Source organism: Geotrypetes seraphini, chromosome 4 (assembly GCF_902459505.1).
Source record: "Geotrypetes seraphini chromosome 4, aGeoSer1.1, whole genome shotgun sequence".
Lineage (NCBI taxonomy): Eukaryota > Metazoa > Chordata > Amphibia > Gymnophiona > Dermophiidae > Geotrypetes > Geotrypetes seraphini.
The window spans coordinates 278,525,346-278,552,218 of NC_047087.1; the positions used below are offsets into that span (position 1 = coordinate 278,525,346).

At 41.6% G+C, this 26,873-nt stretch overlaps 1 protein-coding gene across 4 annotated transcripts in view; it reads right to left on the reverse strand.

Moving 5' to 3' along the window:
- The window catches only part of ALDH18A1 (aldehyde dehydrogenase 18 family member A1), an 88,399-nt gene that overhangs the window by 12,495 nt on the left and 49,031 nt on the right, over positions 1–26,873 (reverse strand). For all 4 annotated transcript variants that reach the window (XM_033942472.1, XM_033942471.1, XM_033942473.1 and 1 more), the window contains exons 9-15: positions 22,064–22,208; positions 17,828–17,901; positions 13,755–13,854; positions 10,630–10,850; positions 9,630–9,767; positions 9,275–9,470; positions 1,897–2,018 (exon numbers count right to left, since the gene is read on the reverse strand). In XM_033942472.1, coding sequence (XP_033798363.1) covers positions 1,897–2,018; positions 9,275–9,470; positions 9,630–9,767; positions 10,630–10,850; positions 13,755–13,854; positions 17,828–17,901; positions 22,064–22,208 — 996 coding nt within the window. The remainder of the gene's footprint in view (positions 1–1,896; positions 2,019–9,274; positions 9,471–9,629; positions 9,768–10,629; positions 10,851–13,754; positions 13,855–17,827; positions 17,902–22,063; positions 22,209–26,873) is intronic.

The window sequence follows — 26,873 nt, forward strand, 5'->3', positions numbered from 1 at the left end:
TTCAGCCTCCAGACCATCATCACCTGTCTGCCTGGCATAGGAAAGCCTAGTCGTCCAGCCCAGAGGCAGCTTAAGACATCTTGAGGGTGGGTTAGGGACCCATAGAGAGGAGGACCCATGCCCATAAGCCCCTGTAATCACTGCATTGATACAGAAACATGTGCACTGCCCTATACACCCCTAAAACCCTTTTTTACTGGCAAATAAGTGGCTCCTACAGCCATAAGAGCTATTGGGGTGGGAGATAAGTGGGTCTAGGAGATTCTGGAGGTGGTTTGGGGGGCTCACCGTCACCTATAAGGAAGCTGTAGGGAGGAGAAGACATGGCACCTTTTTTGTGAAGTTGACAGCAGTGCCATGTAAGGTACCCCACTATTTAGGTGGCATGTCTGGGTGTTCAGTCCATCCCTTTGCAGATCCCTCCCACGTCCAACAGGGCTTGTTCTAGGCGTTTTGGATTTGGACGGAAGGTTGGATGGAAATGTGGTATAAAGATAGATGATTTAGTGGCTTGGACGATCAGATTGACAGGACATATAATTAGACGATTTTCGAAAGTAAAAAAAAGTTGTCCGTATCTTTCGAAAATGTGTCTTAGGCTCTTTTTAACTTTGGACAACTTGCGAGATGGACGTAAACGGACTTAGACGTCCCTTTCGATTATGCCCCTCCACGTGTCTGAAACACTCGACTCCACTAGCTTCTCACTTGTCTTTGGCGTGGTGGGGGGGGGGAGAGAGAGACGCAGATGGCACCTGCTACAGTTCTTTGGATCAACACAAAGCCACTCACAGCCTGCACTCCAGCGCCTAAAAAAATCAGAGCAAGCTCCACTCCCAACACTACTGTACCTTTGCACTAGAATGAAGAATTATAAAGAAAATTGCAAAAAAATAAAACTGGGAAGGCACAAGAAGATATCCAAGTTTGACACACTGAGGAGAAACTGAAGATACAGCTTCTCAACTCTGTAAAAAACTAAGAACTGATGGTCCAGCAAGCAGGCATGGGTGGGAAGTCAATGGAACACACACGGTATGGGCACTGTCTAAAGATTTAAAGTGACAGTGCATTTGGCAGAGCCGGTACCAGATTCCATAGTTGACCACATGTGAGAATATTAAGCCCGTTTGTCCTTGGAGAAATCATATTTCTTTCAATTTAAACTAAACTAAACTAAACCTTAAGTTTATATACCGCATGTCAGTTTTTGGAATGTACATCTGCCGGATCTGGTCTTAAGTCATGGCTGGGGTCCAGGGCAGAAATTCTGGAATGGGTTGGGACCCCAAAGTCTACTTCCAAGCTTGTGCATGCTACAGATTCCAGCAGGCTTGGGGCCCTCTTTGGCCAGAGGGTCAAGAATGGTTGCACCCCACCTGCCAACTATCACCCTTGACACCTGCTATTTTTATTTTTTTGCACACTACAGGGGGGAATTTCTCAGGTGCTGAGCTACATTCAAGGCTGGCTTCTTGGGCTTTTAGTCTAATTTCTGTCTACATATTTCTATTTCTAATTTATGGTTAGTTATTCTGTACTTGGTATCTATGCTCTGTTCATGTGACTGGGACCAGGTATTCTGTTTGCATGAATTTTCTATTTAGTGATTTGGCTTCTACTATTTTCGCAAAAGATATATTGATGTTCTATAATATTAAAACTGCTGAACCCCTTTTGGTTTGGTGAAGGTGGGAGGTGTTATTGCTCATGCCGTTGAGCCCCTCTTGTTTCTTGGCATATTTACTAAACTGCCTGTTGTAAATGTCACACCACTGTATTAACAAAACTGATCACCCAAAACAGTCACACATTGCGTTAGTCACTGCATGTTGGAAGTGAAAATTTATCAAGGTCACAGGTGTAGATTAGGAGTAGTGAAAGCCTCTGACTGACCTGTTCCACTCTCAGCATGTCTATGATCTGATCAAACAGAGCAGTCCTCAGTAAGTCTCGGTGAATTAATAAGGTTTCCAAGGCATTGCAGGCAGCAGGATAATCACATTTGGAATCTCTTACTGTCAGGGCAAAGATGACAAATTCAACATATTTCATAACAGGACAGTTTTTACTTTTGGATGAATTGAGCCTAGAAGCACAGACCTAGGGCTCCTTTTACAAAGGCGCGTCAGCAGCTTTTTCGCAGGCACCTTTTTAGCGTGTGCTAACCCCCGCGCTAGCTGAAAAACTAGCGCCTGCTCAAGAGGAGGCGGTAGCGGCTAGTGCGGCCAGCAAATTAGTGTGCGCTATTACACGCGTTAACGCAGCTTCGTAAAAGGAGCCCTAAGAGAACATTTATAGCCAAAAGTCATTCCTACCCTTAATACATTTTTCAGGCACTTTTTTATTAAAGTAGGAAGAGATTAGAATGAAGAAATCAATTTACTTTTGAAGCCCTTATATAATTGTCCATTCATATTAAAAAGTATAGTGTGTCGTGTAGATGAGCGAAAGCTGATTGAACAAATTTTCAGACTGTCACAGCACAAATTTAGCTCCACTTGGAACCACAGCTAAAGTTCTACAAATTTGTGTCCAATCACAGTAGATAAGCCGATTCAAATATTTCTGGACAAAGAATCAAGTTGGCTGTCACATAAAGGGCTCCTTTCATCAAGGTGTGCTACGGGGGTTAGCGCGTCGGACATTTCATTACGCGCTAACCCCCGTGGCAAGCCAAAATACTAATGCCTCGTCAATGGAGGTGTTAGCGACTAGCAGGGCAGGCGGTTTAACGCGCGGTAAACCCCTACCGCACCTTGATAAAAGGAGCCCAAAGTGAATTTGGTAGCTCTGCGTTTGAAGTTTAGATCTTTACTGCAAACAGAGCTAAGCAAAAGAACTCCAGGATAAACTTTTATTTATTTATATTTTCAAACAAACTTCAACCAAGCATTTAACATCTTGTGCAGAAAGTCCGATTAAGCTAGTATACGATCAATCCAATCCAAAATATAAATTTAAACAATAAAGAAATAAAAGCTTTTCTTAATCTGTCTCAACCCCACAATAATTCAAGATCCAAGATTAAATCAGTGATTACAGGACAAAAAGAATAATAAATATAATAGGAAAGCTAAAGTCTGCAGCTGGTTAAGAGTCATTTCTATTCTTTAGAGGCTGTTACATTATTTTCTTTTCCAAGACGCTTATGAGATATAAACAGGATAAACTTTTTAAAAACACAAATTGGAGAAGGGTTTAAGAAAATTTCAATGTGTTTGAATCAAAGGGGCAGCACATGTGCTTCATTGAAACTTTTTATTACTTATAATGACTGGTGTTGCCATTCAACAAATTACATATAATTGGAAGGATTGGAGTAGATTAAATTATAATTTTTGGTGGAACTCTTTATGTCATATCTATAAAATGGAAAGATTTGTTGCAATACAGCGGGGATATTTCAGGAAATTTCAGGATGTGTGGGAACCATTAACAAAATATTGTACGGATTAGTTGACATTGTTTCCCTTAAATTTATAAGTTTAATAGTGAAGGGGGGATATTTTATTATTACATATTGTATAAGATAATAGAATACATGGTAGGGAGGGGTGGGAAGGGGGAGGGATAAGAGTTTATGTATTGTACCAATGATAGTTAAGTGTTATTTTGATTGACCATATTTAACACTTATTGTAATTTGAAAATGAATAAAGAATTACAAAAAAAAATAAAAAAAACTTTTTACACCCACACTAAATTGCAAATTCTATGCAACTTTCAATCATATAATGTTAAAAAGTTCTTTTCCCCATCTCAATTTCCATTATTAAATATATTTCACACTGAATGGTTGCTGAATTTTAAAAGAAATGTAAAATTATAGTAGATAAAGGAAACCAGAGTAAACATTTTATAAATGTTCCTTAAATAAATTAAGTTAGCCAATACCCATATAGTCCATGTGAAAAAGTAACTACCCCCTAAACTTTAATAACTGGTGGTACCACCTTTAGTTGCTGTAATTGCAGCCAAACCTTCCTATAATTTTATACTAGTATTTCACATCACTGTTGAGGAACCTTCTTTGTCCATTCTTTGCAGAACTGCCTTATTGCAGGCATATTCAGAGATTTTTGTGCACGATATGCTCATTTCAGGTCTCACCACAGCATCTCTGTTGGGTTCAAGTCAGGACTTTGACTAGGCTAATCCACAACTGAATTTATTTTGTTTCTCCTCAGGCATTCAGATGTAGACTTGTTTTTGTGTTTTAGATAATTGTCTTGCTGCAAAATCCAATTACTGTACATGTCAGTTTCAGCTCAGACAGATGGCCATATATTCTCCTTATGAATTTTCTGGTAGAGTGCAGAATCCATGGTTTCTTTAATAATGTGGATCAGCTACTAGGGCCTGGAGCTCACTAACTGCCACCAAAAACAGGATCTTCCATATCAGCTACTTCAGATGAAGGTTTCAAGTTGCTCAAAGGGAGCTATTGTTAGCTGGATAATGACAGTGTTGAAATCCCATTACCCTGTTGTGGGCATGAAGTGTGTGTGTGTGTGTGGGGGGGGGGGGGGTTTAAGCAGAAGAAAGCCCCATATAAAGAGAATACCTAGAGTTGCTTTTACATGGAGATAAGATCCAACTGCACCAAGATTAACTTTTATGGAGATGGTCTTGAGACCTGACTAAAATATAGAAGGTATTCAAGCAGTTCTTGTCCTCACACATGCCAGTAAACCTCTTCCATTTTAGACCACGAGGCCTTCAAATCTCTCCTGGACACAAGTAGGGCTTGGAAGACACCATATGGTAAGTTCAGGGAATCTGCTTCTAACCTCTCGACATTCAAGTTGTGAGGGCCAAGGACTGAAGGTCAGGATGCAAAAGGGGTCACCTGTTCTGAGTGATAAAGGTCAGAAATCACTCCAGTCTTCATGGATCTTCAGAGGCTATGACGGGAGCTCACGGCAGCCATTTCCTGTGAGTGATCTGCACGGGGCAGGAGCGTAAGAAGATCGCTCCTGCCCTGAAAGCCTGCTAGACCACCAGGTACGGTTCCGGGGAGTCTCGGAGGGCTTAAGGTAACGCCCGGTATTCTGGGGTAAGGTGGGGGGTGGGCCAGAACCGGCCTGAATATTATTCACGTTTTTTAAAATATTCACGGGCCGACTCTGCCCATAACTCCCGCGAATATTGAGGGAGAAGTGGATTGGCTTTTTCTACTACAAAGGAATTAAAACTGCTTTGTCTCCAACTACCACTGAAATGCTTTCATGTTTCCCTTTACATTTGCTAATTTCTGATATGAGGAAGCACTACATTAAGTTAGTCCAATAAAAAAAGATATTATTTGTTTTCCTTTATGTTTTTTGTTTTATTTTTACACATTACCTTGAAGAGTGGACTAACACACCTTTTCACTCAAGCACAAGTTTAAATTAGAGCCCTCTATTCCTGCAAATAGAAAGCAAAAGAAAATTTCACTTCTTCTCAGTACACTGGAATGGAAACTTTTCCCAAATGAAATTTCTATAAGTATATGGGATCTAAAAAAACCATAAGAACTATCATTTATAAGGAAATTTAAAGAAAAATGTGGCTCCCAAAGACAAAACTCTATGTTTCATCTGTAGAAACACCTTACTTCTCATTGTGTTGGTCTAGAACAGACATGGGCAAACTACGGCCTATGGGCCATATTTGGCCTGTTTAGGTTTTTAATCCAGCCCACCGAATTTGTCTAGTTACTAGTTGAAATGCCTCGTTTATTTGGATTACATTCAGAAGGAGAACCTGCACTGGCAGTCCCGTCCTGGTTTTGACATTCTCATTGGATCTCTCCGTGACGCTCACTTGCGCGTGCTCCTTCAGCTCAGTGTTTTTGCCCCCACGTGGTCTCACGGCCCCACCTCCTCAATCCCTCTACTAGGCGCTTGCATCCCTGCATGCTTTCCTGGTCCCACCCCCCTCCTCCTTCCCTTCGCTCAGCACCCTCGCCTTCTCGCCGCAGTAGCGGTTTAAGGATGTGAAGATGGCGGAGCTGCAGATGCTGCTGGAGGAGATCCTGGGCGGGCCTTGCTTAACAGCTTCACGAACCTGGAGAGGGTAGCTGACTACTGTGAGAACAACTACATCCAGATGGGAAGAGGTTGTGGCCTTTTGGCCCCTTGTAAGCCCCCTTGGAATAGAGATGTGAGTGCTGCTTGGAGGGGAGCCTTGGTCCCCGAGAAGAGGATAGAAAGAGTGCGGTTTTAAAGTAACGAAATGCAAATCCTGAAAAAATCCACAAAATCTGTGCTTCAGTTAGAGGACGAGATGGGCTTTTTCCCTTTCTTTTCCATGCTGCTGAATCAAATGAGGTGAGGAGTCTATATCAGTGAGTGATTGGACACTTATGAGCATTATGTATATGTGACAGGGAAGTTTTGTAAACTGCATGAAGTAATTAATGAAGTAAGTTGCTTGATGTTGGGGGGGTTATGCCAATGTGTTTTAAATAAGATACGATTGGAATATAAGTGAAAGTTTGGGAAGGTTTAACATTAAAAGAATTTTAGGAACTACAGATTTAAGAGGTATAGTGAGGCGCGGGGTGCGAGAGGGAAAGGCTCGCAGAAATGACAGTATCATAGCAACTCCTCGCACACCATGGGTCACCCGGCCCCTCTGTCAAATTTAAGAACCCATTGTGGCCCATGAGTCAAAAAGTTTGCCCACCCCTGGTCTACAAACATTTGGGAACATCATTATAGGTTGCCCACAGAACAGGTTTTGGGGGGAGTTTTTTAAAAGAAAGGTTTTCAATACTAACATCTTTTGTTCCTCTCTATGGAAAACTAACAGTCACCCTTTTAGTGATAATATCATGAGATGATTCTATGAAATGAAATACTGTATATCTAAATTATCTGGAGTAGTAACTGAATCAAAGTTACCTTTCTAGCAAACTTTTTGAACATTCGCATGATGGAATGGACTTGTCTGTGACAAAAATTCTTTTGTGCTGCTTTTCTTAAACTTTGATGCCTCTTCTTGATGTTTGCAAACAGAAATTTATAAGAAGAAACATGATCGGGCTCAGGCCTTGCAGGCACCAACTGTGAGTGTCCATGATGAACACAGTCCTGTCAGATTAGTTGTGCTTTTTGAAACCAGTCTTCTGAGACATATTGGGAAAAATAAGTGCAGCAAAATCAAACAACTCAATATTGAAATAAAATCAGTTGGGTATCCAAGGATAAAGGGGCCAAGCGGGCCTTGGAAAGAACTTAAAAACGGGCTAAAAACCTAACAGTACTGGGAAAGTGGCCTGGCCCTGTGCTACTGGACTTACACATTCAAGTTTTGACCACAGGGACCAAGCACTGCAACATCCATGAATGAGGCGATATGAGCTAGAGTAGTGGTCTCAAATTCACAGTCAGGAGGCCACATGTGGCCCACCAGGTACTATTTTGAGGCCCTCAGTATGTTTATCATAATCACAAAAGTAAAATAAAACAGTTTCTTGATCATAGTAACATAGTAGATGACGGCAGATAAAGACCCGAATGGTCCATCCAGTCTGCCCAACCTGATTCAATTTAAATTTTTTTTTTTTTTTTCTTCTTAGCTATTTCTGGGCGAGAATCCAAAGCTTTACCCGGTACTGTGCTTGGGTTCCAACTGCCGAAATCTCTGTTAAGACTTACTCCAGCCCATCTACACCCTCCCAGCCATTGAAGCCCTCCCCTGCCCATCCTCCTCCAAACGGCCATGCACAGACACAGACCGTATAAGTCTGCCCAGTAACTGGCCTAGTTCAATCTTTAATATTATTTTCTGATTCTAAATCTTCTGTGTTCATCCCACGCTTCTTTGAACTCAGTCACAGTTTTACTCTCCACCACCTCTCTCGGGAGCGCATTCCAGGCATCCACCACCCTCTCCGTAAAGTAGAATTTCCTAACATTGCCCCTGAATCTACCACCCCTCAACCTCAAATTATGTCCTCTGGTTTTACCATTTTCCTTTCTCTGGAAAATATTTTGTTCTACGTTAATACCCTTTAAGTATTTGAACGTCTGAATCATATCTCCCCTGTCTCTCCTTTCCTCTAGGGTATACATATTCAGGGCTTCCAGTCTCTCCTCATACGTCTTCTGGCGCAAGCCTCCTATCATTTTCGTCGCCCTCCTCTGGACCGATGTCTCTTTAGCTATAAATGACAATATTATTATTAAGACTTAGCCAAAAGGAAAGATTTATAAACTATAAAGAGTTTTACCTCATGCAAAATTGTCATTTCTTTAATAAGACATTAACTATTTTTTCTGAGGCCTTCCAAATACCTACAAATCCAAAACGTTGCCCTGCAAAGGTTTGAGTTTGAGACCACTGAGCTAGAGGGACAGAAAAAGAAACACATCTTTATTGATCCACAGAAATATGAAGACTGAACTGGTCCTGTGCAATGGTGGGGAAAAGGCATGTGCACGTGTAGTGAAATTGCTCCTAAAGGTTTCTAGAAAAGATGCTGGGGAGTATTTCTGTGCTGGGATGACGTCAACTAGCAGTAAGAAAATAACAACCTCCTTGTTCTTTACAGCCTTGTATGAAAAATGGGTGCACAGAAAAAGTGTGCCTTTTATTATATGATTCTTGTGCAGGTATTGCTGGGAATGTAATTTGTGTACAGTTGTAAGGTGCACACGTATTCCAACATTTTCCACCTTTTTCAGAGATGGTGTCGATTTGTATTAGAGAATGACATGGAGACAAATTGTTCCCCGTAGGAACTTGTTTTCCCATCCTGTCCTGATGAGTTCTTTTCCTGTCCCTGTCCCATTCCTGCAAGCTCCATCCTCATCTGCACAAGCCTCAAACACTTTAAAATCAGAAGTAGCAACATTCTAGAGCTCAGATTGTGATGTCATAATGCCTCATTCCACCAATGCCTAAGCTCTGTCCTCATCTGCACAAGCCTCAAACACTTTGAAATCATAAGCGTTCGAGGCTTGTACGGTTAAAGCAGAGCTTATAGGAATGGAGCAGGGACAGCGACAAAACTTGCGGGGACGGAATGGGGAAATTGAGTTCCTGCAGGGACAGGGACAAATTTGTATGCTACTGTGATTGGTTTTGGTATAAGTACCTTTTAGGACATCTCATTAGAAAATTACTATTTCCCCCCTTGTGTCTAGAAGGCATCATCAATCCCAAATTTAAAATGTCACAAGTGCTTTGAAATATTCACAAATAGCATTATGTAAAAATAACTTTCTGGGGAGGAAGGAAGAATATAATCACAAAATAGAAGGGTTATTTTTGACCTTACCAATCCTTGTAACCTTTTCTACAGCAGCTTCTGAATCCACATAAACATGACAGATCCCCTCACTGTGGCCCATGACAGGGATTGCCTTAGCAGCTTTTTGGATATCCCTGACAAGCTGTGAGGAGCCACGTGGAATGATCAAGTCGATTAGTTTATTCAAGCGGCACAAGTCCTCCACTTCTTCTCTCGTGTTCACCTGCAACAATCAAACCAAATGTTATTTCTCAGTGTGCAGGTTGACAACAGTGGAGAATTTATGGAAGATGACACCAACTCTTGTGCTAGAAAACAGTGTAATCCCCATTGTGAAATAAGATTAAAAAAAAACTATGGTAGAAAATGCTAAAGCTCTCACCAGCTGCACAGCATCCCTGACACTATGAATAGAAAGTGCCTCTTGAGTCAAGCGGTGAAGAATCTGATTGCTATACGTTGCCTCTCTCCCTCCTTTCAGTAATAAACCATTTCCACTAGCGATTGCCAAGGCTGATACCTGTTAACATGATTAGAGGTCAGACAAGCACAAACAAATTCAAAATGAGTCGGGAAAACGCAGCACTAAAAGATCCAAAATACTTCTTTAAAAAAATAAATAAAAAGCTTTGCATTATACCAAAACAGGATGAAACTTAAGATACCACTAAGATATTTTAAATACAGTGCTCCCCCTGTCATTCGCAGTCCCGGTCATTTGCGGTATTTTCCGACCGCGAATGACCCGGCAGAAGAGGGCAGTCAGAGAGGTAGGAGAGAGCAGCCAGAGCGCCGGTGAGTGAAGGAAATCACTCACAGTATGCTCTGACCGCCTCTTCCTGCACTAAAGTCGGGCCTCACCAATCAGGAACTGCGTGTCAACGTGAACTCTCAGGCCTTGAGCATGCGCGCATGCTCAAGGCCCGGCACAGGAAGCAGATTTTCGGGCACCGGCACCAACGCACAGGACATGCTGGTGTCGGTGCCAATGTGGAGGCTACACTGGAAGTAAGAAGAGGGTTCGGGTGGGTTGGGGGATCTCAGGTCGCGGCGGGAAGGTGCCTGATGGCGGCGAGGGGTGCCGGATTGCGGGGGGGAGGGTGCCGGTTCGCAGGGGGGCCTTCGGGGGGAGCAATGCCGGTTCTCGTGGGGGGGGGAACAGCGCTGCTGGCCTCGGGGGGGGGGGAAGAACATATCAAAGCAAGTTTCCCTTACTTCCTATGGGGAAACTTCCTTTGATATACAGCATTTGGATTACGAGCATGCTCCTGGAACGGATTATGCTCGTAATCCAAGGTACCACTGTATATCAGTTTGTTCACATGCAACAGTAAAGCCTATCTGAAACCTTCTTTCACACAAGATGTGTTCTAGGAGCATACCTGAGGCAGACAATCAGGTCGAGACTCAAAGATCACCAGCAGGACTCCAATTGGAACAGTCACTTGTTCCAACTCTAGATCTTTAGCTACACGTGTTCTGCGAATAACACGTCCCACGCTATCATGAGAAGAGGCTGCTATCTGACGAAGCCCAATGGCCAGACTGTTCAGCTTTGCTGTTGATAGACTCAGTCGTTTCAACAAAGGAGCCGCTAATCTTCCTATGGAGAGAGGATTGGGAGAGTTCAATACTTAAATTTTATATTCTGACTTTCCAATTGCACAATGGTCCAAAGAAAATTAAGAATTAAAATCTAATAAAATTATACAATATTTAAGGGAATAGAAAAAGAAGATTGGATTTGATATACCACATTTCTATGGTTATAATCAAAGCAGTTTACATATTACATACAGGTACACATTATATGCTCCCCCATGCCCAGTGGCTACCCTCGGGCTAGGGAAACCCTGCTGGACCCTGTCTGTGTGCCTGGCAGTGGTGCCTTGACCCCTAGAGGGCTGGCCATTTGCCGTTTGTTGAGGCACAGGCTGGCTGGGGTGTGTAGGGGGAAGCCATTGCCGCATATGCGCATGAGGACGGAGGCCAATGGAGAAACTGCCGCAGGCTCCTACTGCGCATGCGGCGGCATGGAGCATGGACGTACGGAGTTTCAACTGTGCATGCGCACTAAGGGTTTTATTATAGTGGATGTAATGGAACAGAGAAAAAGGCCTAACTGGCAAACTTCCACGATGATTTTTGCAGTTCAGAGCTTATCCAACCTAATATATTACAATTATATTTTTTTTAAAAACACATTCATTCTTGTGTGAATACAATCCTATAACTTTTAAAACTTATTTTATAATTTTTACAATTCTGATAGTGGTTTATGTTATCATTTAAAAATTTCAGCTCATTCATATAGACTCTGACTAGGCACATGAAAATTCAATTTACCTTTAAATGAAAATGAGAGGCATTCCATACTGTACAATTTTAAAAGAGAAGTCACATATTTGCTAAGAACATCATGTAGAGCCAGGCATCGTGTTGTAAAATTAAAATCAACTGGTGTAACACACTGATAATGGCCACTGTTTCACTGATATGTATACAAAACCAGAAAGGAAGTGATATCAAAGCCTGGAATGGAAGCCCAAGCTAAGAGCAGCACATAACTGGGTTCAAATAACACTAAAATGAGCAGTTTCCAGGCATAAAAATAGTAACATGGTATTGGAAAATGTTGCACACAGCTGAGGGATAGGGAGAGTGATGGTAACCAAATGAAAGTTCATTGATCTGAGGGAGTTTTCATTCTCCTGAGGCATGAAGCCCTTCTTGAGTGTAGTAATATGGCAGTTCAGGACTGTTTGAGGGAAGAGGAGGATGGAGATACCATGCCAGAGTTGCAGAGAGAGAGCCCTAGTTCTGGGCAATCGCTGCTTGCCGGACCTTCTCTCTAATGTCAGAATTGATGTCGGGGGGAAGGCTTGTGGGCTGGCGGCGTGCAATCGTTGCACATGCTTTGCCCTTCCCTTTCCGGAGTTGCAGCGGTGGCAGGGGATAATTAAATGGAGTTGGCGGGGGTACGAACTTGGGACACAGAAGGAAGGGAGGGGGTATTAATAGGAAAAATAGTAAATGCAGCCATTTTACACAAGGGAGGGAGGAAGGCAGGGAGGAAGCGGGCCCTAACTTGGGACACAGGAAGGAGGAAGAGGGGCACTAACTTGGGACATAGGAAGGAGGGAGGGAATAGTAAGAGACAATTGTTGGGCCTGAGTGTGTGAGTGAGAGGGAAAGAGATGGTGCACGGGGGGAAGGGAGAGGAAAATTGGACATAGAGACGAGTGAGGTAGAGATACATAGGGAGAGCAACAAGGATGATAAAAGGCATGGAAAACCTTTCATATGCTGAAAGGCTAGAGAAGCTGGGGCTCTTTTCCCTGGAAAAGAGAGGACATGATAGAGACTTATAAGATCATGAAAGGCATAGAGAAGGTGGAGAGGGACAGATTCTTCAGACTAGCGGGGACAACAAAAACAAGAGGGCACTCAGAAAAATTGAAAGGAGACAGATTCAGAATGAATGCTAGGAAGTTCTTCTTCATTCAGAGGGTGGTGGACACATGGAATGCGCTTCCAGAAGAGGTGATAGGACAGAGTACGATACTGGGTTTCAAAACGGATTGGATGACTACCTGAAGGAGAACGGGATTGAAGGGTATAGATAGAGGGTTAATATACAAGATATTAAATGATTAGGGAATAAAAGATTTAGGCAGAGGATCACTTACAGGTCATGGACCTGGGGGGGCCGCTGCGGGAGCGGACTGCTGGGCACAATGGACCCCTGGTCTGACCCGGCAGAGGCAATGCTTATGTGCTATGTTCTTATATACAGGAGGTATGCGATGAAGCTACTAAGTAGTATATTTTTAAAACAAATAGAAGAAAATATTTCTTCATTCAACAAGTAATTAAACTCTGGAATTTGTTGCTGGAGAATGTAGTAGTGAAAGTAGTTAGCTTAGCAGGGTTTTAAAAGGTTTGGATAATTTCCTAAAAGAGAAGTTTATAAGCCATTATTGAGAAGCCTTAGGGAAATGCACGGCTTATTCCTAGGATAAGCAGCATAAAATCTGTTTTTCTCCCTTGGAATCTTGCCAGGTAGTTGTGACCTGGGTTGGTCACTATTGGAAACAGGATACAGGTTTGATGGATCTTCGATCTGTCTCAGTATGGCAACTCTTATGTTCTTATGTGCTTATTTTGTACCTGAGGCACTGGAGGGTTAGGTGACTTGCCCATGGTCATAAGGAGCTGCAGTAAGAATTAAACCAGGCTCCCCTGGTTCTCAGGCCATTAGGCAACTCTTCCACTCCTTTAAAAGGATAAACTGCCTAAAACATTGGTGAGCAATCAAAAGTAGATTCCAGGACTACAAGAGCAGCAAAAACATGCCTCCTAGAGAAATCCAGGACATAGTTGACTGGTAATTAACACTTCGGTATGCTCTCAATTATCTCCATATCCTAACACACAGCTTTTAATAGCACAGTTTTCAGATCACCTTATGGAAAGGTACAATAAAGTTAATCAGTACTCCCATTACCTTTGCTCTCTGCCTCTTCCATGTCTTTTCTGTTGGCAGAAATAATTTCCTCTCTGTTATCAGTCAGCAGATCTGCCAGACAAAAGATAATCTCTGCTCTCTGAAGGGAAACAAAAACAGACAGACATTCTCAAAGCACACTTACCAGCAGTCCAGAGAGAAATTAAGGCTGGTGTCTTACTGGGCTTAAAGTACATTTTATTTCTGCCACAACACCCTTCTCACTAATACTAGCCCTATTGTGCAGTGATTTCCATAATCTTCTTTAGAAACTCCCTAGCCTGACTTATTTTCAGGATATTCCAAACGAGTAAAAAAAAAAACAAACAAAAAAAAAAACCCTAAGAAATTTCTAATATTACAACAAAAAAGAATATTCATAAAACACAGCCATGTTTCAGCTAAGCCTGCATCAGGGATTCGTAAACTAAAATACACTAAAAATTTGAACAATCATCTTTTTGCCACAGATTTATTGGAGGCAATCAATTTTAAACTGAAGCAAATTACAATTGCACCAAACAATCTCATCTCTTAACCATCAAATCACCAGCAACTCTCTAGCCTACATCAAATATGTCTGGACCGCCAGGATGTCTATCTTTATACCACATTTTCAAACAAAATTTCGTCCAGGTCCCAAAAGCCCAGAGCAAGACCATTTGGATGTGGGAGGGGCCATTCTTGTAATGGACTGGCCACTCAGACATGGCAACAGAGAAGTGGGGCACCTTACAGGTCACTGCTGTAAACTTCGCAAAAATGGTGCCACATAAACATCTCACCAGAACTCTTTTATAGGTTATGGTGAGCCCCCCAAAACCCATTATATACTCACCTGTTTACAACAGAAATGTAACGCGAGCTTAAAGTTTTGGGTTTGTTTTAATGTTTTCTGTTCTTAACTTTGGTGATTACTCTCAGGTTTATAATTACTTTCTTATCCCTTTACTGCTCTGTAGGCCTTGTAAGTTGTGCCAGTATATCAATATTTAAGTACCTCAGTTGCTTTGTTTATATTTGTAGCGTCATCAGTTTCCGGCTTTGCATTTACTGACTCACCCACACTTTCTCTTCTTGTTCACTTTAAGGTCACATTGCATTTGTTTAAATGAATATATACCAGGTATGTCTCTTCCGAAATTGCTCATCACTCAAGCACCCGTTTTTCGTGGCTAACGCTTTTGTTTTGATCTATCAGTGGTTATCCCTTTCCTGTAGCCGTTTTTTTTTTTTTAATGCAACACTGTCCAAAGACCCTTAGCCAGGACTTTTGTGTGGTTTTTTTCAGTCTTCTGCTGGTCTCCACTGTTTCATTATTTGGTTTTGAATTTTAAATTTGAACTTTGATTTATTATTTACATTTTAATTTGTATTCATATATTTTTACTTGTACCATGTAATATCTTGGGTTTTACAATGTTTTATTAAATACTTATACTGTAGTTTTATTTACTTTTAATCACTTTTGTTTATTGTTATTTTTATTATGTATTTATATGCTTTCCACATGCAGTCTATTGTGTTTGCAACATGTCCCATGGGAATATTCTTTTCCATATATCTGTCTGCTTTATGACATCACAATAATAAATACAGGTTCCACATGCAATTGACTTGTACTAAATCAAGAGGGAAAGACCTCAGCAACCTGCTCCATGCACCGAATAGTAAATTCAAGCAATGGTTTCTTCAGCAGGACAAAGTTACCATCATAGGTCATAAAACCCTCGCAACCACCCGAAAAAACTTTTTATGATAGTGTCTATAGCACCAAACTTTTTCAATCGGTAAGTGGTTGACAAAAATGTATATATATAATGCACTTATCTGTTCACAAATAAGAGCCCGACGGGACCCGTTTCGCCCTCCTATTGGCTTCTTCGGGGGACTTTCTGACAGTGCATTCAGTTTAGTCTAAACTGAATGCACTGTCAGAAAGTCCCCCGAAGAAGCCAATAGGAGGGCGAAACGGGTCCCGTCGGGCTCTTATTTGTGAACAGATAAGTGCATTATATATATACATTTTTGTCAAGTGCTTGAATTTACTATTCGGTGCATGGAGCAGGTTGCTGAGGTCTTTCCCTCTTGATTTAGTACAAGTCAATTGCATGTGGAACCTGTATTTATTATTGTGATTTTGAAGAGGTTCTTTTCCATTATTTTTGGAGTAGTGCTTTATGACATCATCAAGTATTTATATAATTTCTCTATACATATCATTGTTTATTTATTCAAGTGTCCCCTGAAGAAGGCATTTTAAGCATGCCAAAACTGGGTTCCTAGTCAGGACGTTGTTTTCACTGGATGAAACTTCAACGGACTACTTTGGTTACTATTCCTCATTAGATTGCTGAGATATCCACATGGACTCTTTTTGAGACTCTTGACATTTGCATTTATGTTCACTATCCCACCCCAGGCTATTTAAGACACTTGTGTGCAGCTCTACTAGGCTTTCCTATACCAGGTGCTGATGTTCTGGAGAAAGGCATGTACGTTTTTATTTTTGATCTCTGTGGGGTGTGAGGGGGGTCAGTAAACACTGGGGGACTGTGTGCGGGTCTTTACTTTGTCTCTGCAGTGTTGGTTATCTGGTCACTTTGGATATTTTCTTGGCACTTATACCTGTTTTCACATCTTCTAACTCATAATGTCTTTAAGTTTCATCCAGGATGTCTCGCAAAACATTTGATTATCCCTGCAAGACGACAAAGTCTAGGTTGGCCCACATCTTGCCCATATATTGCCCTAACCACTCCTCCAGATACACCCCTTTCAGCTCTGGGCACACAGCGGCATTCAGAGGCATAAAAAGTCCCATGACACATCCAGAAAGTTGGTTTGACCTTTCTTTTAGGTCGTCCAAGCACCAACCTGGGCAGGTTTTTAGACGTGTTTAAGTTTTGATTATGAGCCCCATATTCTTTTTGCACTACAAATAATAATAATAGTTTATTTTTATATACCGCCAAACCATCAGTTCATGGCGGTTTACACAATCATAATTACACTAAGCAATTAGAAATACAGACATGTAACAATTATTATAAATGAAAATAACAGTTCAGAATAAAATACTAGATAGCAAAATACAGCCCTATAAAAACTTATAAAAGATAGTAATTACACAATACAAATTGATTATACTAAAATAAATAAAAATAGTCTGTAGAATTGTTTAAACAAATGATCATAAGATAGTAGAAACTGACTATAATAACAAATTTAAAAATAAAATCAATAATGTGTTTTGTATTGTTTAAATAAACAAGTTTTTAAGAGCTTTCCGAAATTGATAATAAGTAAGGGATGGGGAAATGAGAGCATTCAAACATGAATTCATTACTCCTGCTTGGAATGCCAAGGCCCTATCCAAAATTTTTTTATAAAGGCATGCTTTTAAGGAGAAGCACGAGTATGACACATTTATGTTGAATGTTTACTAACTTCAACACATTCTAGAATATTAAAACAATGAACTATTTCAATATTGACTAGGCAGGACTTAAAATAGGATCTGGGGTTCCATTCACATTGCTTTGTCACCTCTCCCTTGAGAGAGATAGTGGAATGCTTTTCATGTTTCACTAGATATATTTTGAAATTGTCATTTTTTGTTCATAACTGCGCTGAAGACAACAGCTCTGCCTCTGAAATCTTTCCAAAATGTACCATTAATTTTCCTGTCTTATTTTGTTTTATTTCTATTTCCTTTATTGTGTTGAGCAAGATTTTATCAGTCATTCTGATAATCAAGTTGATCAGTGTTTTTTAAAAAAATTTTATGGAATTTTCTGTTTTCCCATTACAGTGCATCTACTATAATCTTTGAATGGTCCAAATTTTATAATTTAATAGCTTAAAAGATGAGTTTGATAGGTATGACTGATATATTTCAATCTAAAATAGATATGTGACAAGAAGATTATGTTACAATTTTTAGTCTATTTTAGATTATATATCCCTGATGCAGGCTTGCTGAAACACAGCCATGTCAGATTTTATGGATATCCTTATTTTTATGTAACATTTTGTTTGTACTAGCATCACATTACATGCTGTCTGATTACCTGCTCTGGTTGCAGAGCTGCTAAGGTCCTGCCTCCACTTCGAGCCATTTCAGCCTGCTGTTCCACTGTGGGACCTGTGAACAATTGAAATGATAGTAGCTTTAAAATTTGAGCTAAACAAAACCAGGAGAACCTTCTTCTCCCTCCCTCCCTCCAAAAAGCAAACAAACAAACTGCTTCACAAAGAAATACATCTAAGAAGTAGCCTAATGGTTGGTAGAGCAAACTGTAATCTTAGGAACCTAGGTCAAGTTGTTCAAAGTTGTTAAGTCGCAATAGGATTGTGAAAGAGGACCTTGTGAGACTGGGTATCAAAATGGCAGACGACATTTAATGTGAGCAAGTACAAAGTGATGCATGTGGGAATGAGGAACCCAAACAATAGCTAGATGATGCAAAACCCCTGCATACTCTGCTTCTGTATTGGCTTTTAGAATATCTCTGACACCTTCTACTGCAGAGCTTTTCAGCTTCGTCAAGCCAAGTACCCCCTAAGTCTAACAAATAGCAACTGAATACTTCTGCTCAAGCTCCGCCCTGACCCCACCCCCATAATAATAGTACTAGAATCAAACAATTTTTATTGATGCAAACAACATCAAATACAACATAATATGCTTAATACAATAATGATGCATCAAATACAAAAATGTAATAAACACATATAAATAATATCTTCAACCCCCAAACAAACCCCACTAAATATATGACTATGTTTTCAAAACTTTCAATACCCTCAACCTCCCCTCCCCAAACCCCCCCTTCTCCTCCCCACCCAATGGTACTCTCTACCCCACCTTATCAAAACACACCATTTCTATCTCAATCCTACTAAATAAAAGCACAATTAGGATATCCATCTTCGGCCTTTAGGATGTAAAGCTTGCAAATATGGATCCCAGATTTGCATAAACAACAGCTTTCGCTTCCTAGCCCTTCCAGCATCTCTAGCTTTCCAGATGGCCAACTGATGTAACTGGTTCCGCCAATGCCAAAACTTCGGAGGGTCAGGGATCGAACAATATTGAAGAATACATTTTTTTGCCAATAGACTCATCTTTCTACACAGCACTACACACAATATAATCTTATTAATACATAATGGTAACCAAAAAAATAAAAAAAAACACAAAGCACACTGTATGCAGAGAAAATGTTAATTATCATTTATATTCGGGGGGTTTTCAAAGCGGTCAAGGCAGATAACTTTAAAATATGCAATGTCACCTCAGTAACAATGATTAATGATTTTGTTTAGACATGTCTATGTTATATGTGACAATCACAAGGAAACAAGATTTTATGTACGTGATGTGGAAACTGCATAGTTGTATGCAGTATATACATTTTTTAATAAATAAATAGTGCAAAATATAGACAGCAGATATAAATTCTCAAAACTGACATTTCAATCATTAAATTGAAAATAAAATCATTTTTCCTATTTTTGTTGTCTGGTGATTTCATGAGTCTCTGGTTGCACTTCCTTCTGACTGTGCATCCAATATTTCTTTCTTTCTGCCTCCTGCATGCTGCCTCTCTTCCAGACCTCATTCCCTTCCCCAACCAACATCTCTGTCTGTCCCTCCATGAGTCCAAATTTTCTTCCTCTCTCCTCCACTCTTATTGGAAACATGTCTCCCTCTCTCTCTGTCAATCTGTCTTGCTCTCATTCTCTCCCTTGTAGCAAAAGGAGTGGAGAATGAGAGAGTGATCCAGGGTGCATCTCTCCCACCCCCTCTACTGCCACATCCAACATTTCTCCCACTCTCATCCCCTGGATCATCTGCAGCATTTTTCACCACTGCCCATCAGCCCCCATGCCCATTTCTCAAGTATCACCCATTTCTAGCACCATGCCACATATCTCCCTTCATCACTATGTCCAACATTCCTCCCCCTTGCATCCCCTTCAATCTGTCCCTCTGTTCCCTCTTCACCACCATATCCAACTTTTCTCCCTCTCATCCTTCTCTTCCCCTTGCATCTCTATCTCAATCCTCTCTCTTTCTATGCCCAACAATTTTCCTCTTTCTTCCTTTCCCCATGTGCACCATCTCTTTCCCTCTCACTCACTCATGCCCAACTATTCTCCCAAGTTAGTGCTTTCTTCCTCCCTCCCTTCTGTGTCCCGTGTTCATGAACCCTCCCTTCCTTCTGTGTCCCGAGTTCATGCCCTCCCCCCTGCCTTCCAGCCTTTTGTCCCAAATTCTCTCTCTCCTTTCTCCCTATGTTCTACGATCATGTCCCCTCTCTCCCTTACTTGCTACAACGCACTTTCTCCCTTCAGGGACATCCATCTTGGCTGCTCCTTTCTGCCTTCAGCCACACAGGGACGCATCATGGGCAGCGGCTCTTACACACTGCAAGTGGCTGACCCACAAGCCTTCCCTCTGATATCAGCAATAGAAATCTGGTGTATGGAGTAGACCAGCCTTAATTCCTTAGCAAACTGAAAATCTGATTGTGAGTCATGAATTCATGCTGTATGGTCCTGAACAGCAAACATGGAAAGATATTTTGGGACTACACCATGGAGAATTTCAATAAGAACATGAAAGCTATCTTTAGATCCAAGGTTCACCAGAGTAGGAAAATCGAATGCACAGCAGATAAAGAACTAGATGATCCATCCTATCTTCCCAATGACCTGGCCGCCACTCTGTTCAGACTCCTCTCACCCATGCTTAAACACTGGTTCTCAAATCTCTACCATGTCAACCATATAGGCAGCTAAAAATGGAGTCTTGGTTATAAGCACACATCATCCCCTCAAGTATGGCCGACAGTATTCATTTTACCAGTGAAAATGTCTTCCCCTCCCTCCCCCGAGCTGCACAGCGTTCTCACTTACAGCATGTGACAATAAAGTGATCCATAACATGAGTTGCTAAAGTTTCACCTGTCTTTTGCCATTTATGGGACACAGATCATAGAATTCTGTCTGGCTTTGGTCTTAGTTCCCTCTACTCTTGCCCAATATAATACCTCAACAGCCATGTTACATTTCCATCTTCTTTCTATTTAGGCATTTCCTATATCTATCCTATGCATTCTTGAATTAACTCACTGTTTTTGACTACCACCTCTCCTGGAAAAGCGCTTCAGGCTCTAATACCCTCTGTGTGTAAATATATTTCTTGATGTTACTCCTAAGACTATCTCCCTGCAATCTCCATTCATGCCCTCTAGTTCTATAGCTCTGGAAGAGGTTTGTTTGTATAACACTACCTTTCAAGTACTTAAAGGTCTATATCATATTGCCTCATATGTTTTATGGCACAAACCCTGTACCATTTTTGTTGCATTCCTCTGAACCACCTCAAGTTTGTTTTATGTCCTTGGAGAGGTATGATCTCCAAAACTGGATACAATACCGCAAGTAGGGCCTCACCAAAAACTTGTAAAGGGTACCGATACCACCTTTCTTCTGCTGGTTACTGTATACACTGCACTTGAATATAAACCCATCTGAATATATTCCAAAATATTTTTCCCATAAAAAAGAGGGGGGGGGGAAGGCTGACTCGAATATAAACCAAACTCACGAAACTTGCAAAGTTATTGTGGGAGCCAATTTTGGGTAGTTAGACTACACAGGGCAGGAGCATAGGAGGATCGCTCTTGTCCTGGCTCAGCAGGACTTAAGGTAGGCCTAGGGAAAGGCCTGCAATGGGTCTGAGAGGGGGAGGACTCAAATATAACCCCCCATTTTTGGGCCCAAAAATCTAGGTTTATGTTCAGGTATATATAGTATACCTCTTGAGCAACAGCCATTGCTCTTTCCACCTTTTCTCTTTCCATATTAGCAGCTATATTATGTAACCAGCTGCATCTGGCCAAGGGCTTTATTAGTAAGTCTAGATACCATAAAAGTTACAGTAAATAACATGTACCATTTGCTTTAAAATCAGTCTCAAGTAATGGATTTGCTTCACCATACATAAGGTCTCCGATGCTCATGGTGAATCTATAAGAATTCTTAATTTATTAACTTGAATAATTGTCCCAAAAGGCATGAGAAAGCCATATAAATGATTTTTCATAGCAATGAAATGTAATTTTCTGGTAAACAATCATTTTGTTAAACTAACAAATTCTACATTTGTTCCATTTATACCTAATATTTCATTCATAACAAAATCAGAAAACTACCATGCACAAAACACAAAAGCCCCTTTCCTTTGTTCCAGTTGCTTTAGGATACAAGTATGCAGCTTCAGTGTGCCAACTTACCTGCAGGTTTTACTTCCGAAAAGAAGGTGCCCACTTTCTTCCCTTCCACAATATCTGTGATGACATGGCCAGAGATCTTAGGGTGGGTTCCATTTGCAATCACAACAGATGTACCACCCTGAAGGGCCCAGAGAGCAGCTTTCACCTGTGAAGGTTAGCAGCCTATGTTATCCAGGTTGTGTCTTTCCCTGTTTTGTGTATAATTTTACTTTTACAGTTCTAAGAATGTCCAGAGAACATTCTAGGTTCAAGTTTCACTTCAGTTCCCACATGACTGTTCTGATGTGCTTATTCTATTACTCTTGCTTCAGAGAAACTTAATGACAGAAACTATAAAATATGATTTCTCAAAAGTACTTTAATATTATTGGATATTACAGGCTTGTTTCATTTATAGCTGCCAGTAACAGTGAATACCAGAGCATGGAAGTAGTTAACGCGAGTCCCGCGAGAACACAGCAGCCATTCACAAACTGGCCCAGGCCCAGGCAGGAACGCAGAAAGCACGCTCCTGCCGGCTGATACACCGCTGGACCAACAGGCTTAAAGGGTGTTTAAAAAGGTACTATTGAGCGGGGGTATTTTAAAAGGGCAGGCAGGGGTGTGTGTGTGTTTTAAAATGGTACCGGGGAGGGGATTAAAAAATTATCAGGAAAAGGGGGGGGGGGGGGAGAGAGGAGGAAAAAAATTATTAGTCGGCTGGGACGGATCCCTCCGGTCCAAGCCTACCACTAGACCACGAGAGGTGAGGGGGGGGGGGGGGCAGGTTACAGGGCAGGGAAGGGGGAACAGGGTGCAGAGCCTGGTAGGGAGTGTGGGGTTGGGTGCAGAGCCTGGCAGGGAGTGAGGAGGGCTGGGTGCACAATTTGGTTCAGAATGGGTTTTTTTTCTTATTTTCCTCCTCTAAATCTAGGGTAAGTCTTAAGGTCAGGTGCATCGTATAGAGCGAAAAATACGGTAAATAAATAGGATCCATAGTATGAATAATTTAAATAATTTTATTTTCTAATTAAGAAGTTTTAAATATTAAACTAGTAAAAAAAATGATTAAAAAATTTTACAAATATCTGTTAAAACTGTGCACATTCAAATAGGATTACTTAAAACCCTTAAATAGCATTTAAAATGTACTCAATATGGAAATATAGCTGAAGATTTATTCAATTCTAAACTTCTTATTTAACCTTTCTACCAGGACAGAATCAGCAATATCAGATAAGTATTTCTTTTACAATATATATTTCTTGGTTTCTCTTAATGTTTTTAACTAGTTATAGAATTAACCATGAGGGAAAAAACCCGATACATTATTTATCTGAAAAACATAAAAAGGTTTGGTTCCTTGGAAGGATATCTGAGAGGTGGTTCCCCCCGAGTGCTGCCGAACACACCTGGAACCATGAAAAGTATTTCCCTTTATCTTCATCGAGTGTCCCCTAGTCTTTGTAATTTTTGACAGAGTGAAAATCAAACCTCTTGTACCCATTCTACTCCACTCAGGATTTTGTAAACTTCAATCATATCTCCCCTAACCTTTTTAGTCTTTCCTCATACGAGAGGAATTCCATCCCCTTTATCATCTTGGTCGCTCTTCTTGAACCTTTACTAATGCCACTATATCTTTCTTGAGATAAGGAGTCTGGAATTGAATGCAGTATTCCAGGGTGAGGTTGTATCATGGAGCGATACAGGGGCAGTAATAAGATCCAACAGATCAGAGGGTTTGAACAGACAGAAAACTATGGGATCATTCCCTTGATCGAGGGCCACCACTAGATCTAAAGCATATGCACCTGTCTGCAACCCTGCATCTCCTGACAGGGAGGGCACGTGAGACAGTAAGGCATGGTAAGAGACCCTTCATCTTCTCAATCTCCCTTGGAAAGGCATCCTAGATTCTAGCTAGCATCAGTCAGTGAGGAAGATGCACTCTGGGAGCCTGCGTCACCTCAAGGGCCTCAGACTTTCCTTTGGAATTTTGGCTATTCTGAAAGGCTTTCTACATCAAATTAACAAATTCCAGAGAAAATGTTGTACTAGGCAGCGCAGCAAGTCCTGTGGAGGACTCCAACTTACGTCTATTGAGCTCTGCAGCCTACACACCCTTGCATTTAGGATGCCTGCCATTCCGAAGCTCTAGAAGGAACTTAACCCCAACCAACAGGCTTCCCGTCCATTCCTCAGCCCTAGGGCTAAGCCAATCGCTCCCACCCTCCCTTCATGTGCTGCTTGGCAAGTGGAGCAAAGGCACTCTTCAGGTGCTCATCTAGCACAAATATGGCATGAGTTAGGGTTAAAAGGACTCCATCCCTATGTTTTTAAACAAAACAAGGTGATTTGAAGCTTAAGAACTTAAAAAAAAGGGAAATCCAAGATGACCGTGATTTTAGTTGGGGGAACCCAAAGGGACAGGCAGAAACCTTCAAAAACAAGATTTACAGATTCCCTGATTTTCCTCATAGGCTCTAACAACCTTACTCACTGTGACCTGTGCTGGCAATGTGCTGCAGCCTGCCTCAGCTCAAAAGGTAGCTGGATCTGGGAGAAGTCTCTGCTTCAAAACATTCTTCCAGCACTGAATCTTCGGGCTGACAGTCTAAGCCTCCAAATCATGTTGCCACAAAAGGGGGAGGCAAACAGCTGGCATCTTGCGAGACCCTGCTGAGCCCCCTACAGATGCCTAACAGTCTGCACTCAAGCCCCTGCAATGCAGTAGGTAACACAGATCCTGAGCTCCAAAAAAAAAAGTTTCTGCAGACAGGCCAACAGGTACCACAAGGGATTGGCCTGTCAGCTGCAGACTGTAGTCTGCTTCTCCTCCATGCAGGTAGAGCTGTACCTTCAAGTACAGGAGCTCTTTGAATCGAAATGAAGCAAAATGACCACGAAACGACCACGAAACGAAATAAGCAGAGCAGATCAGAAAGACTCCTTCCGGCTTGCATGCCGAAGGAACACTGCATGGGTTAAGGATTGGCTGAGCGGTAGATTTCAGAGGGTGATGGTAAATGGTACCCCATCCAAAACATCAGATGTGACCAGTGGAGTGCCACAGGGCTCGGTCTTGGGTCCAATCCTATTCAACATATTCATAAGTGATATGACCCAAGGGCTCAGAGGAAAAATATCATTGTTCGCCGATGACGCCAAACTGTGCAACATAGTAGGTAAAAGCACTATGCCTGACAGTATGACGCAGGACCTACTACTATTAGAACAATGGTCATCGACTTGGCAGCTCAACTTCAATGCTAAAAAATGCAAAGTGATGCACCTGGGTAAAAGAAATCTGTGCAGGACTTACACGTTAAATGGTGAGACCTTAGTTAGAACTACGGAAGAACGGGATTTAGGAGTAATCATTAGTGATGACATGAAAACTGCCAATCAAGTGGAAAAGGCTTCCTCCAAGGCAAGGCAAATGATGGGTTGTATCCGTAGAGGTTTTATCAGCAGGATGCCAGAGATCAAAATGCCACTGTACAGGTCCATGGTGAGACCTCATTTGGAATATTGTGTTCAATTCTGGAGACCACATTACCGGAAAGATGTGCTGAGAGTTGAGTCAGTTCAGCGGATGGCCACCAGGATGGTCTCGGGGCTCAAGGATCTTCCGTACGAAGTAAGGCTGAATAAATTGCAGCTGTACTCACTTGAAGAACGAAGAGAGAGAGGGGATATGATTGAGACATTTAAATATATCACGGGTCGTATCGAGGTGGAAGAGGATATCTTTCGTCTTATGGGACCTTCGTCCACCAGAGGGCATCTGCTGAAAATCAGGGGAGGGAAATTTCATGGTGATTCCAGAAAGTATTTCTTCACTGAGAGGGTGGTCGATCATTGGAATGAACTCCCACGGCAGGTGACTGAGGCCAACAGCGTGGCAGATTTCAAAAATAAATGGGATATTCATGTGGGATCTCTAATGAGGTAAGGACAGGAGGTTGGTGAGCAAACTCAGGGGAGAAGGGTCACTGGAGTGGGCAGACTTGATGGGCTTTGGCCCTTTTCTGCCGTCATTTTTCTATGTTTCTATGACAGGAACAGCAAGAGCCCTCTGGTGAAGTAGGAGGGATTCAAAAGCTGGAGTGGATTCCTTCTGCAAGGCTCACAAGCACTAGGATATTACCTGACCGTTCAGAATGACACACCTATTGCACTTGAAATATCTTTGATTTTCAATCAAATTTTAATTTTGACACTAGGTGGCAATTTTGTTTTTCTTAAGGAACAGGAAAAGCACAACAAAACTGGGTGAAGACTCCAAAAAAGTACGGTACTCCTCAGATATTCACGGGGGTTCCGTTCCAGGAACCCCCACGAATGTTGAAAAACCGCAAATACGTTTTTTATCAGGGGAGACAGGAGAAGGCAGCCGGAGTGCCGGCGAGTGAAGGAAATCACTCGCGGTACGCTCCGACCGCCTCTTCCTGTACTAAAGTCGGGCCTCACCAATCAGAAGCTGCGTATCAAAGGAGGATTTAAGAGGGCAGGAGAACCTCCAATTCACTTAACACATGCTCTGTGGCTATCCCCAGATACTGAATGCACAGTGCCTCTGAATATTGGTTCTGACTACTGCAGAACTGTCCAGTTAGTACTGGGGATAGAGTCTGGTAGCAGCCAACAATTATGCAAACACCAGCCATGTTTTCAGTCCCGGTGTTCAGCTATGCAGACAGACAGAACCATAGAAAAAGCAGTCTTAGCTTTACCCACATAACTTCTGGAATGCTAGCAAACCTGGATATTTAATGCCTTGGCCTGATATTGATTATTTCGGTGTAATTCTGCCTATGGCTGTTAG